General features: G+C 33.9%; 2 protein-coding genes across 3 annotated transcripts in view; both read left to right on the top strand.

Moving 5' to 3' along the window:
- The first annotated feature begins 603 nt into the window (after window positions 1-603).
- LOC126758665 (zinc finger protein DPF3) lies at window positions 604-3,699 on the top strand. Its single transcript, XM_050473016.1, has 2 exons — window positions 604-1,312; window positions 1,416-3,699. The coding sequence occupies exons 1-2, from the start codon at window positions 990-992 to the stop codon at window positions 2,206-2,208; spliced, it is 1,116 nt and encodes a 371-aa protein (XP_050328973.1). The 5' UTR covers window positions 604-989; the 3' UTR covers window positions 2,209-3,699.
- A 4,870-nt stretch (window positions 3,700-8,569) lies between these two features.
- The window catches only part of LOC126760301 (death-associated protein kinase related), a 204,775-nt gene continuing 199,976 nt past the window's right edge, over window positions 8,570-13,368 (top strand). For both annotated transcript variants that reach the window (XR_007667184.1, XM_050475834.1), the window contains exons 1-2: window positions 8,570-8,729; window positions 9,732-9,956. Coding sequence is in view for 1 of the 2 variants with exons in the window: in XM_050475834.1 (XP_050331791.1) it covers window positions 9,829-9,956 (128 nt within the window). In the remaining variant the exon portion in view is untranslated. The remainder of the gene's footprint in view (window positions 8,730-9,731; window positions 9,957-13,368) is intronic.

Below are 13,368 nucleotides of genomic sequence, written 5' to 3'. Positions count from 1 at the left end.
GATGATCTCGATGGCAACTTATTTCAACCCTATCACCTTAAAGGGAACTGCGTAACCGCTAAAACAACAATAAAAAAGTAAAATGCTACCGAGTTGATAGCCTTTAACCGAATAAAATTCAGTGTCGGTTCCGGTTCCGTGGATCCGGCTCACGTGGAAATGAAAAATAAAAGTTATAAACATATATATTCTTAAAAAGTATAACCACATTTAAGGAAACTATTGCTTAATGTAGAAAACTATTAATATTTGGCTCCTGGGAGATGTTTTTTAAGTCTACAACAGTAATCTGCCAGTATTCCCTGGCTCCATTTCTCTTGAAAACCATTTCTCCATTACCGACAGCCCTCATAGCCAGACATCTCCCATAACGGGACACATTTTATGAATACAACGTTTCCATTACGAACCTCAGCCAGTTTTTTAGACAGCTTCAAATCACGTCGTCACATTATGATTACGTTCAATTATGAATAAAATTTATATCAAAATGCATTTTATCGTTATTTATCGATACCTCGGCCAACACATCACTTGCCGTATGGAAATGTCATATCAAAACGGAAATGGCGAAAGTTGACGAAAAAGGAATATCAGGATTAGTAATGAGAAGAGGTGAAAGCAAGAATAATAGAAAGAATTATAAAAATTAAATTTTTCGCAATATCAGTTCGATAATATCTACACAAATCTAAATTTAGTAAATATATTCTTAATAAGATGGATATAAATGTGCTAGGCGCACTAAAAATATATTAGCATTTATATCGTAAATATACTATCTGGCTAAATGAGAATTTGAAACCCAAAGCGGAAGTTCATAAATAGAGATAAGAACATAGTTTTTATTCTGACGACACAGCAACAGCCAACTCATATACAGCAACAGTTGCCGCTGCAATATCTTGCATGGCTTTTTGGAAAAGCAATCGTTTTAGCTATTTAAATTACTAAAATCTCTGTTGTACTCGGAGGCTAGGGGGTGGTGCATGCCAAGCAGAATAAACATGACTTCAGCCGTGGATATACAAATTGGTTCGGCACCCAATTTGAATAAAATCGAAAATTTCTTCAAAGATGTCTCGTATCGTGAAACAATTGAGTTCAGTGCTAATTTTAACACGCGTTTGTGCTTAGAACGGCGCCTCCGCTTACCATTTTTCGATCCACAAACTCGCGTTGCCCAAAGTCATTCACATCTATTTATGGACAAAGGGCAACGAATGCCGGGCTTTCGTCAAGGGCAAATATATACATATCCGTCAACACGTTGGCGTAAAAGCCGGCGACAGTATCTAAATAAAATGTATAGGTAAGTGATAACTTGCAGAAGCAGAGCATGAGCTCTGTGTTTCACAGTTATCATAATATCTTCACATATTTTCAATAATATATGTATATCGATAACGTTATAGGTTTCCCGATCGGCCATTTCAAGCCTTGCGCAAGGAGCATGAAGCACTTTCAGTTACTGGCACAGCATCGCCATTAGTCAGTTCCAGTATTGCGTCGACGCTCGATTCTGATATAAATGGCACACTGCTTGATGAATCGTTATCATTGGGCGCCGCTGGTGGCGATACATCCGATAGTAAAGATAGTCAGCAACTTGTTATGCAACAACAACAACAACAGACACAAGCTATTAAGGAGGACATGTCGAAAGAATGGTTTTATGATGACATTGAAATGAATGAGTTGGACGCAATAGAAGAGCCCAAATCGCCTGCCGATGACGAATTTGATTATGATCCCCGTTATGGCAGCAAAAAGCGACGAAAACGCCGTCCAGGTAAACGTGCCTCCACAGCTACCGCTGAGGGCGGTGGTGGTGCTGGCCGTCGTCGCGGTCAACGTGGGCGCACGTCAGCTGCTGCCGCCGCTGCTGCTGCAGCTTTATCTGATGCCTCACTCTCCACATTCGATATAAACGATTGTAACAGCAGTAGCTTAACCGGTGATATTACAGCTACATCGACCTCGACAACTAGCAGTGGTCGAAAACCGCGTGGCACTGGCGGCACACGAGGCCGACGCCGCACAAAAGCCAACACTTCAAATATCTGTGATCCACCCAGCCCGGGTTTGAATAGTGAACCACCGTCCTTCGAGAGTGCTGCAGCGCTAGTTGGTGTAATGGGTGATTTAACGGGTGTGAATGTGAACGATGAACAAGGTGATTTAAGAAATTATCGCAAGTTTCTGTAACAATTTGACAAGAATGTGAACTGCGCGAATATGTGTGGTGTTGTAACGGATGAAAAGGTTAAATCCGAAGCGAATTGTTTGTTGGATATTTAGTTGTTGTACACATACCACTTCGTAAGACTACACAATGCGAAGTACCGTTTCGTATCTTGTTGTCTGTTAGCGTGTTATTTATTCACATAAGTTTACACTATAAACCGCATTTTTTCTATTATCTACAAAATGCGCACATTTTCGTTTGAAAACGAAATTATTAAGTTCTGCGCAAGAAGAACTCTACAGTACGGAAATTTCGTTAATTTATTTACAAAATTGTTTTTTTTTTCTTACACTCCTCTAAAATTTTTATTAAAATTTATTATTTATATGTATGATATCAGACGCATGCATTTAAAATGTATACCAAAGCACAAGTAACCATGATTTAAAAAGGTAACGGTTATTATTTTTTGTTTTCCTTTGTCATTGTTTAATATAATCACTTGAAATTTGCAAATCGATTAAAATAGAAGATGGAATTCAATTTCCCTTAAAGGTGGCTATGCAATGATAGATTTGTTGTTATTTTTATTACAAACATATAAGCTTGTTATTATACATATTTACACATTTGCAGCAATAAACTGAATAGTAGAGCGCTACATGCATATTTTTGTTGTTGTACGCAATCCAATAGCATATTCCAATAGAAAATTTTATTTTTGTTACTTAAATATTCAACAACTACAAAATAGTTAGCAAAAGAAAAGATATTTTGATTTAAATATATTATCTATGTGCAAAGTAAGTGCATACGTTGTATTTAAATGGCAAGGAATTGTTCAAAAAATATACATTAAAACGGTTTCTATTGTATAAACTACACTTGTAGATATGTATGTATATGTAAAATATCTACAATTTTCTGAATATATTTACATAAGCGCGCTAGGTAGTACTATTACAAACATACATTTAGATATGTACGTTAATTGAATTTTAATAAAATTACCCGAATTAATATGTAGTTTTACAAAAACAAAAAAAGGAATATTCGAAACACAATTTTACAAAAACAATTTTTGAATATTATCGATGTGTGAAAGTCATATACAAAAATAATATTATATATGTACCATAAGTTATTGCTATGAAGTCATTTTGTAATTGTTATATGAGTAAAAAAAATATTATTTTTATTTAGAACTTACTTTAATTACACTTAGCGGTTTCTTCATAATTCATAGAGGCGTTGAAATGTTATATATTAAGCACTTTTCACACATTTACCGTTATTAGCTATTTATAAATAAAATAACCAACCCTATGTCAATTAAATTTTGTTTTAAGATTCGTTGTGCTATTAATTACTTGAGTTATACTTTCCAACAAAAAAAATACAGTTTTCTTGACTGGCTGTTAAGCTACAAAAACAAATTGTCCATTAAACATTTTCATGATATGAAAAGGAAACAAATTTGTTTGTAGTCATCAATTGAATATAGCAACAAATACGGAATATTAGTATACATACACATAAATATGTGACTTTTTATGAAAATTATACCAAACAACAATGAAAATTTTAAAATTTATATGTAATAAATTTATACACAAATTGTAAAAAATAAAATATGCACATTTTTAGTTATCAAAATTACTTAATTGTATGTGAAATAATAAAAAAAAAAAATAATAATAACTTTGTTTGCATAAATATTATTTCTATAAATGATTTAAGAAATTATCGCAAGTGATGAGAGTTCGTTTAGCCGTCAAAAAATCTCTTTGGCTACACTGATTTGCATGTCTAGTGCTATTGTACCGCTATTTTAGTTTTTAGAACATTTGTTACAATTCAACATTTTTATGGACTTTTTATAGGACTTGCATAATTCAAAAGTTGCTTAAAAACATTAAGCTTCTTCAGATAAACTAAACTACAAATAACAATAGTTGGCAACACCATTTAATATGTTTATTTACGTTTCGAATTGATGTCAAACAAATATTTAAAATTTTAGTATATGTGAATTCATTAATTTACATACCATAAGTGCATTAATATAATAATTTCTAATTGCCTTCATATTTATTATTTTTTCCTTAATGCATTCACAAGCGAACATTCACAAAAACAAAAATAAAATCAAAAATTGCAGTTAAGTATTTAGCACAAATATGCAAGGGAAGTCGCGCCAAATAATTGCTTGGCGCATAGAAATGCCAAATCCCAAGGGACTGCGTGCTAAATAAATCGTAAATATGCGGCGACAAGATTCTCAAGCATCTCGTAAATCTTCACTGAAGAATATGCAAAAGTGCTCATGCACACACTAGTATACTTATATATCTAATGCATTAGATGCCTATGGCTATAAAACACTTTTAATGTGGCCGTAAGATTGCTAAAAGAGCATACTTGGACGCCACTAAATTATCACCAACATAACTTTTCGTATTGCGATTTTTGAATTTATGTATATATGCAGATATTCCAAATAATTTTATGAATTCGTCTACATTTCGGGAATGCAAACCATGAAATGAGCCTTGAAAGGAAATTCTGTAATAACTATACTCAGAAAGATCTCAGTGTTATGAAAGGGCTAATCTGGAAAATAGATATATGTATGTACGTACTTAAATGAATACGGTTCGTTCCGGCCCCGTTCTATCGCCCTTTGAGGAATGTCATGCCCGTTACATAACTCCCACAAGTTGATATGGTGACTCTCATCGAGAAAAAATATTTTCAAAGTTTAGTGGGAACAACTTCAAAACATCTCATGTTGACACCGAGTAGAATTGAAACGTGGTTTACAATGATCTGATGTTATTATCTTAGAATGTGAGGTTAAGTTAGAGAACTGTTTTCATTATAATTGGTTATTTGGGGTTTCCCTTGTACTATATATAGCACTTCTCCAGTTGATAAATATAACTTTTAAGTGACTTAACTTTATAAATCAGCATTTTCTATAAAAAAAACAAAAAAAATGGAACTAAAAGTCCCTTCAATTACGATTATTTTACAGTTATCAACACTGTAGCTTTACAAATCAATCGTGACTCTTTTTGTATAAAAAGGTAATATAGTGTCCATAATATCCGATAATTAATAATTAATTTGTTATCTGACTAAATTAATAGGCTGTCTTAAGCAAATATAGTAGGATGGATCAATTAGTATGACGCTCAAGCAGCAACAACATGCCAACATATTACTATAATTCTCAAAGAAAAAAGCTTTCCAAAGTTACGACGTCACTCTACTACATTGTCGTCGCCATGTCAACAATGTGGTGTTCCCAATATTGGTGCCGGCGCCAGCTATGAGTTATTGCGATCCGGCTCGCTGAAGAATTCCGTAGCGAAAGTGGAGGGCAAAGTGATTGCAGGGGTGGGTGTACTAGCGCCGATGGCACGCATTTTCTGTTGTTGTTTTGGGTTAAGGGAAAAAATAAATAAATAAACTTGGGGGGAAATGCGTCTATTTTAAGGCGCTCAAGCATTAGTATCCGTTGCTGCTGCATGCATTCCTGCACTTCAACTGTGTTTAGGCGCTTATGATTGTCATCAACAAATGCAAAAGCAAAATGCAAATACATTAACTACACGCACTCAAACATACATGCAACACACCTACATACATATTTATAAGTGATATGTGTGATCTTGCGACGCGCGCCGTCCATAGTTTTGGCAAGAATGCACCACGTTTTTGGATCAACATTGCCAAAGTTAAGTCATTTGGCGTTGGACTTATTTTTAGCAGGTGCGCCGACGACGACGACGACAACAACGAAGGCGAAGATGATGACGACGACGCCGGCGGTACAAAGGAATGCGCCGACGTTGTGTTTGTTGTTAAACACTCAGAAAATATCTAATCGTAAATAGCAAATGCGACTAATGAGAATGATGCAGACGCAGCTTTTATACACCGCCGCCACTCACTTAACGATTAAGTTCAACAAACTAGTTGGCATTTGGCAGCGGAACCGCGGACTGATTGCTGAAAACGTTTTTCCTGTGAGGGTATTGTTTTGATAACAATGCGTGAGGTCAACAATGGAAAGCGCAGCTGTGATCTTTTACACTTGAAAAACTGCCAAGACTTTACTTCCTTACTTGAGCAGTGGACATAGAAAGGGAAACGCTAAAGAATTTCTATTTTCGAATAAATTTAGCATCGAACATTGAACTTTGCGATTGGTTTGGCTATTTGAAACATGAACTTGCTAAGCGAGATTTTAGGAATTCTTTGACAGCAAGCACACATGATTTTTAGTACCAAGTTTTCGACGCCAACAGGATTGGAGCACCGGAAAAAGGCTCTTGGCCGAGCTGTCGTGGGTGAATGAAGTCTCCACATTAAAATCCCAAAATAATTTGGAAATTTTTTATGGAACAAAAAACTCCGAGGATAAGTGACATTATAATGGACTAAACCCTCGAATCTAAAACGTTTGTTGAAGAAGGATATAGCTTTACTCCCGGTTTTGAAATCTCATTAAAGCTATGTAAGGCCATTAAAACAATATAGAGAATACCGTACTGCACTCATATAACGAAAAAAATATACATATAAAGATCAATACAGTGGACTTTTACAACTTTCTAAGGCATAACTCTTTCTATTTTCACTTTTCAGCCGGGATTATTTCGTGAAAAAAATGCTCACCTGTGTTTACTCTATTATTGACTTTTAATTGAAAATCTTGGGGTAAAGAATAATATAAAAAATACGTTTTTTTTAATAAAAGAGCACGACACAAGTTCACAAATTTGCAAAATAAAGTTAATAAACAGTCTTTCTAAACGCATATACCCACAGTTACATACATGTGTACCTTATTGTATTCATTTGCTGTGTATAGGGAATTTAGGTACGTCAACATTTGGTGGAATGTGGAATTTAGCGCACATTCACTAAAACGCGCCCTGTGTGCTCATTCACTTACCTAGCAGCATCAGTATATCCGTTTGTGCAACATAGCCAGCTGCCACTAGACATCCACGCCACTTAGCCGCTAGCTGCGCACGCTCTCGTTCGATTGAGTTGTTTGTGTTGAAAATTAAAGATCGCGTAAATCCATTTGGGGTTTTTGCACTTCGCCTCTATCGGCGCTTCAATTGCAGATACGTTATATGTGTATAAAAATACTGCGGATTATTTTTAAAATCAGCGTGCATATTCGCATTCTTGCATATCCCGCACACACAAGTATCGGCGCGTACGAACGAGCACGCACTTCCAATGCGCGTCCGCTCTAATGTAATGCACTAACAAATTTGAATTTTCAAGCGGAAAATATTTCAGATGTAAAATTAGTACACAATTAGCTGTATTATTGCGCGATGATATATCTCAATTGCTTGCTTTTATTAGTCATTTCAGAATTTATGCATTCATTACCGATTTTTATTATATGCACTTATTTTTGGCTATAGGTAAAGTGTTGAAAACATAAAGATATTTTTAGTATTATTTTTTTTAGATTTGCTTTAGGAATATACAAATAAATGTAGGTAAATTTATTAGTCAACTTACTTGGCGACACTTACTTTAACGCTGTGTCACGGATAGACATTCTTGAAAAAGCTCGGGCCATCCATGGTGAACTGAATGTAATCGAATTACTGCAATAGAAGGAAGCTCGACTTTCAGCAGCAATATTAGCAGCAAAATTCAATGTAAAAAAGAATCTGATACCATCTATCATCCATCCATCCATCTATCAAAGAACTAACTTGTTCTAAAATTCGTACTTATAAACTTTGTCCAAACCAAATTAGTTAATTCAATATAATATATACACAAGTCGATATCAATTATTCACACAATAAAATGAAAATTTGTTCCTTTGCAATACAATTGGTATCCGGCGCGAAATTAAATTACCGGAACTTCATAAATATTACTCGAATTGTCAATTTTCATTTGACTGCGGAAATGTCAACCAATAAGCTCAATAAACATGGCTTAGCGTTACCAATCGGTTTTGAACCACGAATTTTCGCAGCTTGTCAAAGTGGGATTCAAATTGCTGTTAATTTACACTTCACGCAGTTTATATATTAAAAAAGTTGTTGAGTTTCGTTATTAGAGAAATTACTATTATATTTTTCCAATAAAATTGATATTTTCATTTTGTAAACAATATTTACTTACCATCTTTCCGCTCAATTGGCTCTTCCAATAGTAAGCCATAGTTGCCACTCGCTTGTGTCTTAATTTCCACACAGTATTTGAAAATGTCTCAATCAACAAATGCAACTCTAATTGGTTGGCAACACCGCAAGAATCTGCAGCTGTCAGCGAAATGGCGCTGCTAAACATGAAGAGAAAAATGTTGAGGCATTCGAAAATCGCTCTTTGTACGTGAAAGGTGGAATGATTGCAGAAAGCGGACGTTGCACAAAACATGTTTTCTTAAATCTAAATCTGATATTAAGTTTTTCGGGATTAAAAAACTATCGGTTTGGTGAAGAAGTGAATTAATTGTTATTTGAAGTGGAGTAAACCGATTGAATTGGTAAAGTTTCAATATAATCGTGGTGTTAATTTGAGAAATCACATTCTGATTAAAAAAAACTCCGTTTGCTTGCTCATTCGTTCGCTCGCCCGCCTTTCGTCGCGTTACGTTGTTTGTGAAACGAAAAAAAGGAGAACGAGCAAAGAAGAAAATTGTAATAAGTTGCAACTTCACTCCCTGCTGTTAACAATTACGACAACGATTTCCTTAACCATATTCTAAGTGTGTAATAAAATATTTTGACTATTTCCAAATCGAAGGAAGGTTTTGTGTTTAAGTTTGTGCATAGAACCCATTCTAATTGTGGTGGAGACAAAATTCCATTTATGAAGGTAGTTAGTTGAAACTCAAAAAATGTTGAGTTAACCCACGAACGTACCAAGTGTAGAAACGAACGTACGAACAAACGAATGGAAAACGAAAGCTGTAAAAAGTAGAAGATGTAGTAGAGCAAAAGAAGAAGTGGTTAAATTGGATGCGAAATAAAACGTAACTGGTAGACAACGAAAAATATAGTATACGTACATAAAACAGTGAGGAAACATATCAGTGAAGCTGAAGAATAATTTAAGACCAGAATAGCAAATTTGAAACAAGTTTGCTTTCGTTAAATTGCAATACAATTTGTGTGTTTTGTGAAATAGCAGTGTGTAGTGGAAAACCAACGAAATTCACACATCCCTGATTCATCCCAACAAATATAAAAATATAAATAAATAAGAAATTTACATTGTGTACTCGCTGTGTTTAATTCTTGGAAAATAACTCCCTCATATCCCAAAAATAAATGAATTTAATTTAAATACATGTAAAATAGTGTCGGCTCTAAAGTTGTTATTGCTACATCAATTAGTTTTGCCTAAAATCAACGTAAATAAAAAAAATATTACCTACTTGGAAATATAAAAATAATTTAGTGTACGCGTGCGCGCAGCGAATAAATTTTTCAAAAATCTTGCTAAATAGTGTAAAGTTTAATCGAAATTTCTTATATTTGCATAGCAATTTTTCGTATTTACTGTGAAGTTTCACTTCGCTGTGATTTAAAAAATAGTTAAAAAAATTTTGTAATTTTAACATTGAACGACAAGTAAACAAAATGTTTACGGAAGGTATTTTCCCAATTGGTGATGGCCTCTTGGACATCAATGAGGATCGGCTAAAAGAGCTGCTGGTTGCGGACGATATTAATGAAATATACGAATTGGAACAAACACCATTTGCCAGGTGAGCATGCGCGTGGTTGTTTTGTAATCTTTTCGTAATTGTGATTTGTCTGTGAATTCAATACAGTAATGAAATTTCGAAATATTTTTTTACTTAATGTGCGCAAAAAAATGTTAAGTTGCTTTCGTAGGAGTATTTCTCACGTGTGTTTGCTTATGTTATGAAAACCCGCCTTTGAAAAATCAAATTATGATTCTTTATTTTAAAATTACGGTACTTGTTATATTTCAAAAATATACATATGGATGTATCTGTGGTATGCTACATTTGTAGTAGTTTCCAAAAAGTGTATCAAGTACAAAATAAAGCAAATAAAGTTGTTGACCAAGTTTTTGCTCCAATACAAAAAAGAACGGTATTTCAAATTTAAAAACCGGTATCATAAAATTTTTAATAAATTCCGTCATTGCTAAATTTAAATCAAACTGAAAAACGCTAAAGATAACAATTAGCAGCAAATTTTTCGCTGCCTCTTACCACAAGAGTAAACAACGATTTCGCATTTACACACATTTGTAGTAGCTAGAGGAACATTATTGGAAGCATATTAGGAATGTATGAACCTTCGTACATTTGTATGTATGCATGTATGATTGTATGTGCTATAACAGGTTAGCACACTAAGCTCTTTTAATACCTAGCCTTACCAACCTTACTGCTGGCAATCAACGTCCGCAAAGCAAAGCATCCATTCATTTAGCCAAGCAAACTGTTAGTCAGTTGGACAAATCAAATTGCCGTAATTCTTTTTATATGCGATTTAATTTTGCTTTGTTAGCAATTTTTTGCAAGTTGTTGTTCGGTAGCTGGCGACCATGTTTTTTGTTTTGTTATTGTAGTGCCATTGCTGACTGAAGCTGTTAGTTTAGCACAGTCACATTCTAGTGAAACAGTCAAATACCTTTAGCCAGCAGTTATTGTACATATTTGTTACTGTAAGCCTATGTATGTACATACATATGTACATAACATGCATATACATATGTATGTATAAATAAAGTATGCAAAAGTAACTTAGAGCGTTTCAATTGCTTTATCATCATTTTTAATATCACTTCTCTAGTGTTATTATAATTGTACTTAACGGTTGGTATTTTACTTTTTATTCTTTTTTATTAAACTACTTTTGCGTTTTTATTTGCAGAATTTGTTTTCTGCGCAACAGATTAACTTCTTTACAGATAAAATTAGCAGCCAATGTTCCTCATACAAATATAATAAAAATATATTTTTAAATTAAATAAAAATGTAGACTAGCATTTTCTTTTATATGATGTCTGTGGTATGCATTCTTAGCCGATATTAGTTTAATTTATATAGATCACGCAAATTAGTAGCTCTAACAAAAAAGTGTTAACAGCTGGTTTTGCATTGTTGCTGTTTTCTGTTTGTTTACTTGTAAATTTGTTTGACATTTTGGGTTTTTACGTTGTTTCCACACACTTTATTCTCTGCCCTTACTGTAGCTTCAAACTTCGGGCACGTATGTACATACATATGTACATATGTTTTGTTATATACATACATACATACATATATACATGTATATAGGTAGATATAAGTATATAAATTCATATGTGTACCTCGCTTTTGCATCTTCGCTGTCAACTGTAAAGCAGCTAAGCTCTAGTATTTACGAGTCGTTGGAATTTTATCAGCATGAGATAATGGGCATGCAAATACAAACTTTGCCTGCATTGTTATTACATATTTTTGCGTTATACGATATTCCATATAAATACTAACAAATAGCGACAAAAGTGAAAAGTCCAGAGTATAGACTTTATTGTAGAGGATATAATAAAAAAAATTCTTTTGTGTGTCAAACGTACATATTTTTGAAAATATTTGAAGTTGATTCGGTAAATAATTTCGAGGTATAGTTTTATTATTTTTTGTTATTTCCAAATTTTTCTAACCGAAACGTGAATTTAACAGTTTTCAAGTCAGCGGCAGTGTTAGTAAAAACCTCAGCTTTTCAACCCACAAATGTTTTACAGTGCCATGTTATGCACGCATAAAATAATAATTACATTTCTGTTAATCTGGCTATACAACACTTCAGCTGCAATTTACATTTTTAATGAGTTTATGCATAAATAAAATAACAGCACATACCACATATTTGTCAAAATGCATTAAATTTCATAAATGAAATTAAGAACAGCGCGACAGAATATTACAAATTGCTGACAACAGGAAGTCAATGCCACCACTTGTGGCCAATATAAGCGCGGTGAGTGACGTGTTGTCGATTGGCGAGTGCGTGTTTACATAGCTACTTCGTTTCGACTGTGGGCATTGCTATCATATTTTCTAATTAAGCCAAGCTTGGTAACCGCTTTGACAAGTTACATTATAGACACTAAGAATGAAATGCACAACCTACTATTCGTGTTCGTTAAAGGTTAGTTTAAGCGACTTTTTATGAAACTCGGTTATGTTTTAGATACAAAATTAAAAAATCTGTATATAATGTTTAAAAATAATGTAATTTTCGAAGGGTTGAAATCCATTACAAAACCTTATACTTTGGTATGGTTTGTAGTGTTCGATAATTTATCGACTTTCGATGCTGTGTAAACATAATAATTTTCATAGAACACAGAATTTCCGGAAAAACGCGTTTAAAGTTTTGGGAGCCGATTAAATTAAGTTAAAAAGTTCTTATAAATATGCTCATGTCACCGAAATTATTTGCCGGATCAATTTAAAATATTTGGATATATTTTCAAATACATGTACATTCCATAGATATGCAACAAAATCTAATTTTTGAAGTTCATAAGTGAATATAACCTCTAAAATAGATGTATCCTTCTGTTGACTTGACTAAATTATGAATAATTATCATCATCTCAAGAAAATATTACTAAACCTAATACCTTTCATACATTACACGTGTGCAGTAATTTAAAACCGCCGGGACTAGAATCTCTACTGAATGACCTTCAAATGCCATCAATCGAACCTAACACCAATTTGCTAAAATCCTAAAATGCCGCTTTTATATGGTCTTCTTATTTTCCCCGTGTATTGAGGCCACAAAAATACAATTCAAACCATTTAAAATATTAATTTCAATTCTAAAATCTATAAACTGTCTAGTCGGCAACAATTTCTTCTAATGCCTTGACAAAAAAACCTGCTATAACAAAGAAGCTGCAAAGTAAAGGTAGAGACATTCAATGGCTGATGTCGGATTTCGGCTGCCAAAAGCGAAAACTGAAGCAAGCAAAAGCAAGAAAATAAGAAAAAAATCCAACAATGGCATCGGCAACAACAACAATAACACTTAAAAGAAAGTCGTAAAATGAAACTGCAGTCCAGTTTAAGAGTGTACTGTGCATTGCGCCGCGCCGGCTACAAGTCCATGCGGTCTGCTGCCAGCGTCACTCGAGCTGGTCAGACA

The sequence above is a fragment of the Bactrocera neohumeralis genome, chromosome 5, assembly GCF_024586455.1.
Source record: "Bactrocera neohumeralis isolate Rockhampton chromosome 5, APGP_CSIRO_Bneo_wtdbg2-racon-allhic-juicebox.fasta_v2, whole genome shotgun sequence".
NCBI classification, from domain to species: domain Eukaryota; kingdom Metazoa; phylum Arthropoda; class Insecta; order Diptera; family Tephritidae; genus Bactrocera; species Bactrocera neohumeralis.
Note: the sequence above shows the minus strand (reverse complement) of the source record. Positions and strands in the feature narration are given on the sequence as shown.

Bases quoted from the DNA above. Each gene is read 5' to 3' on its own strand.
- LOC126758665 (XM_050473016.1), top strand. From the start codon at position 990: ATGCCAAGCAGAATAAACATGACTTCAGCCGTGGATATACAAATTGGT. The intron at 1,313-1,415 runs GTAAGTGATAAC...ATAACGTTATAG, and splicing joins TATCTAAATAAAATGTATAG to GTTTCCCGATCGGCCATTTC.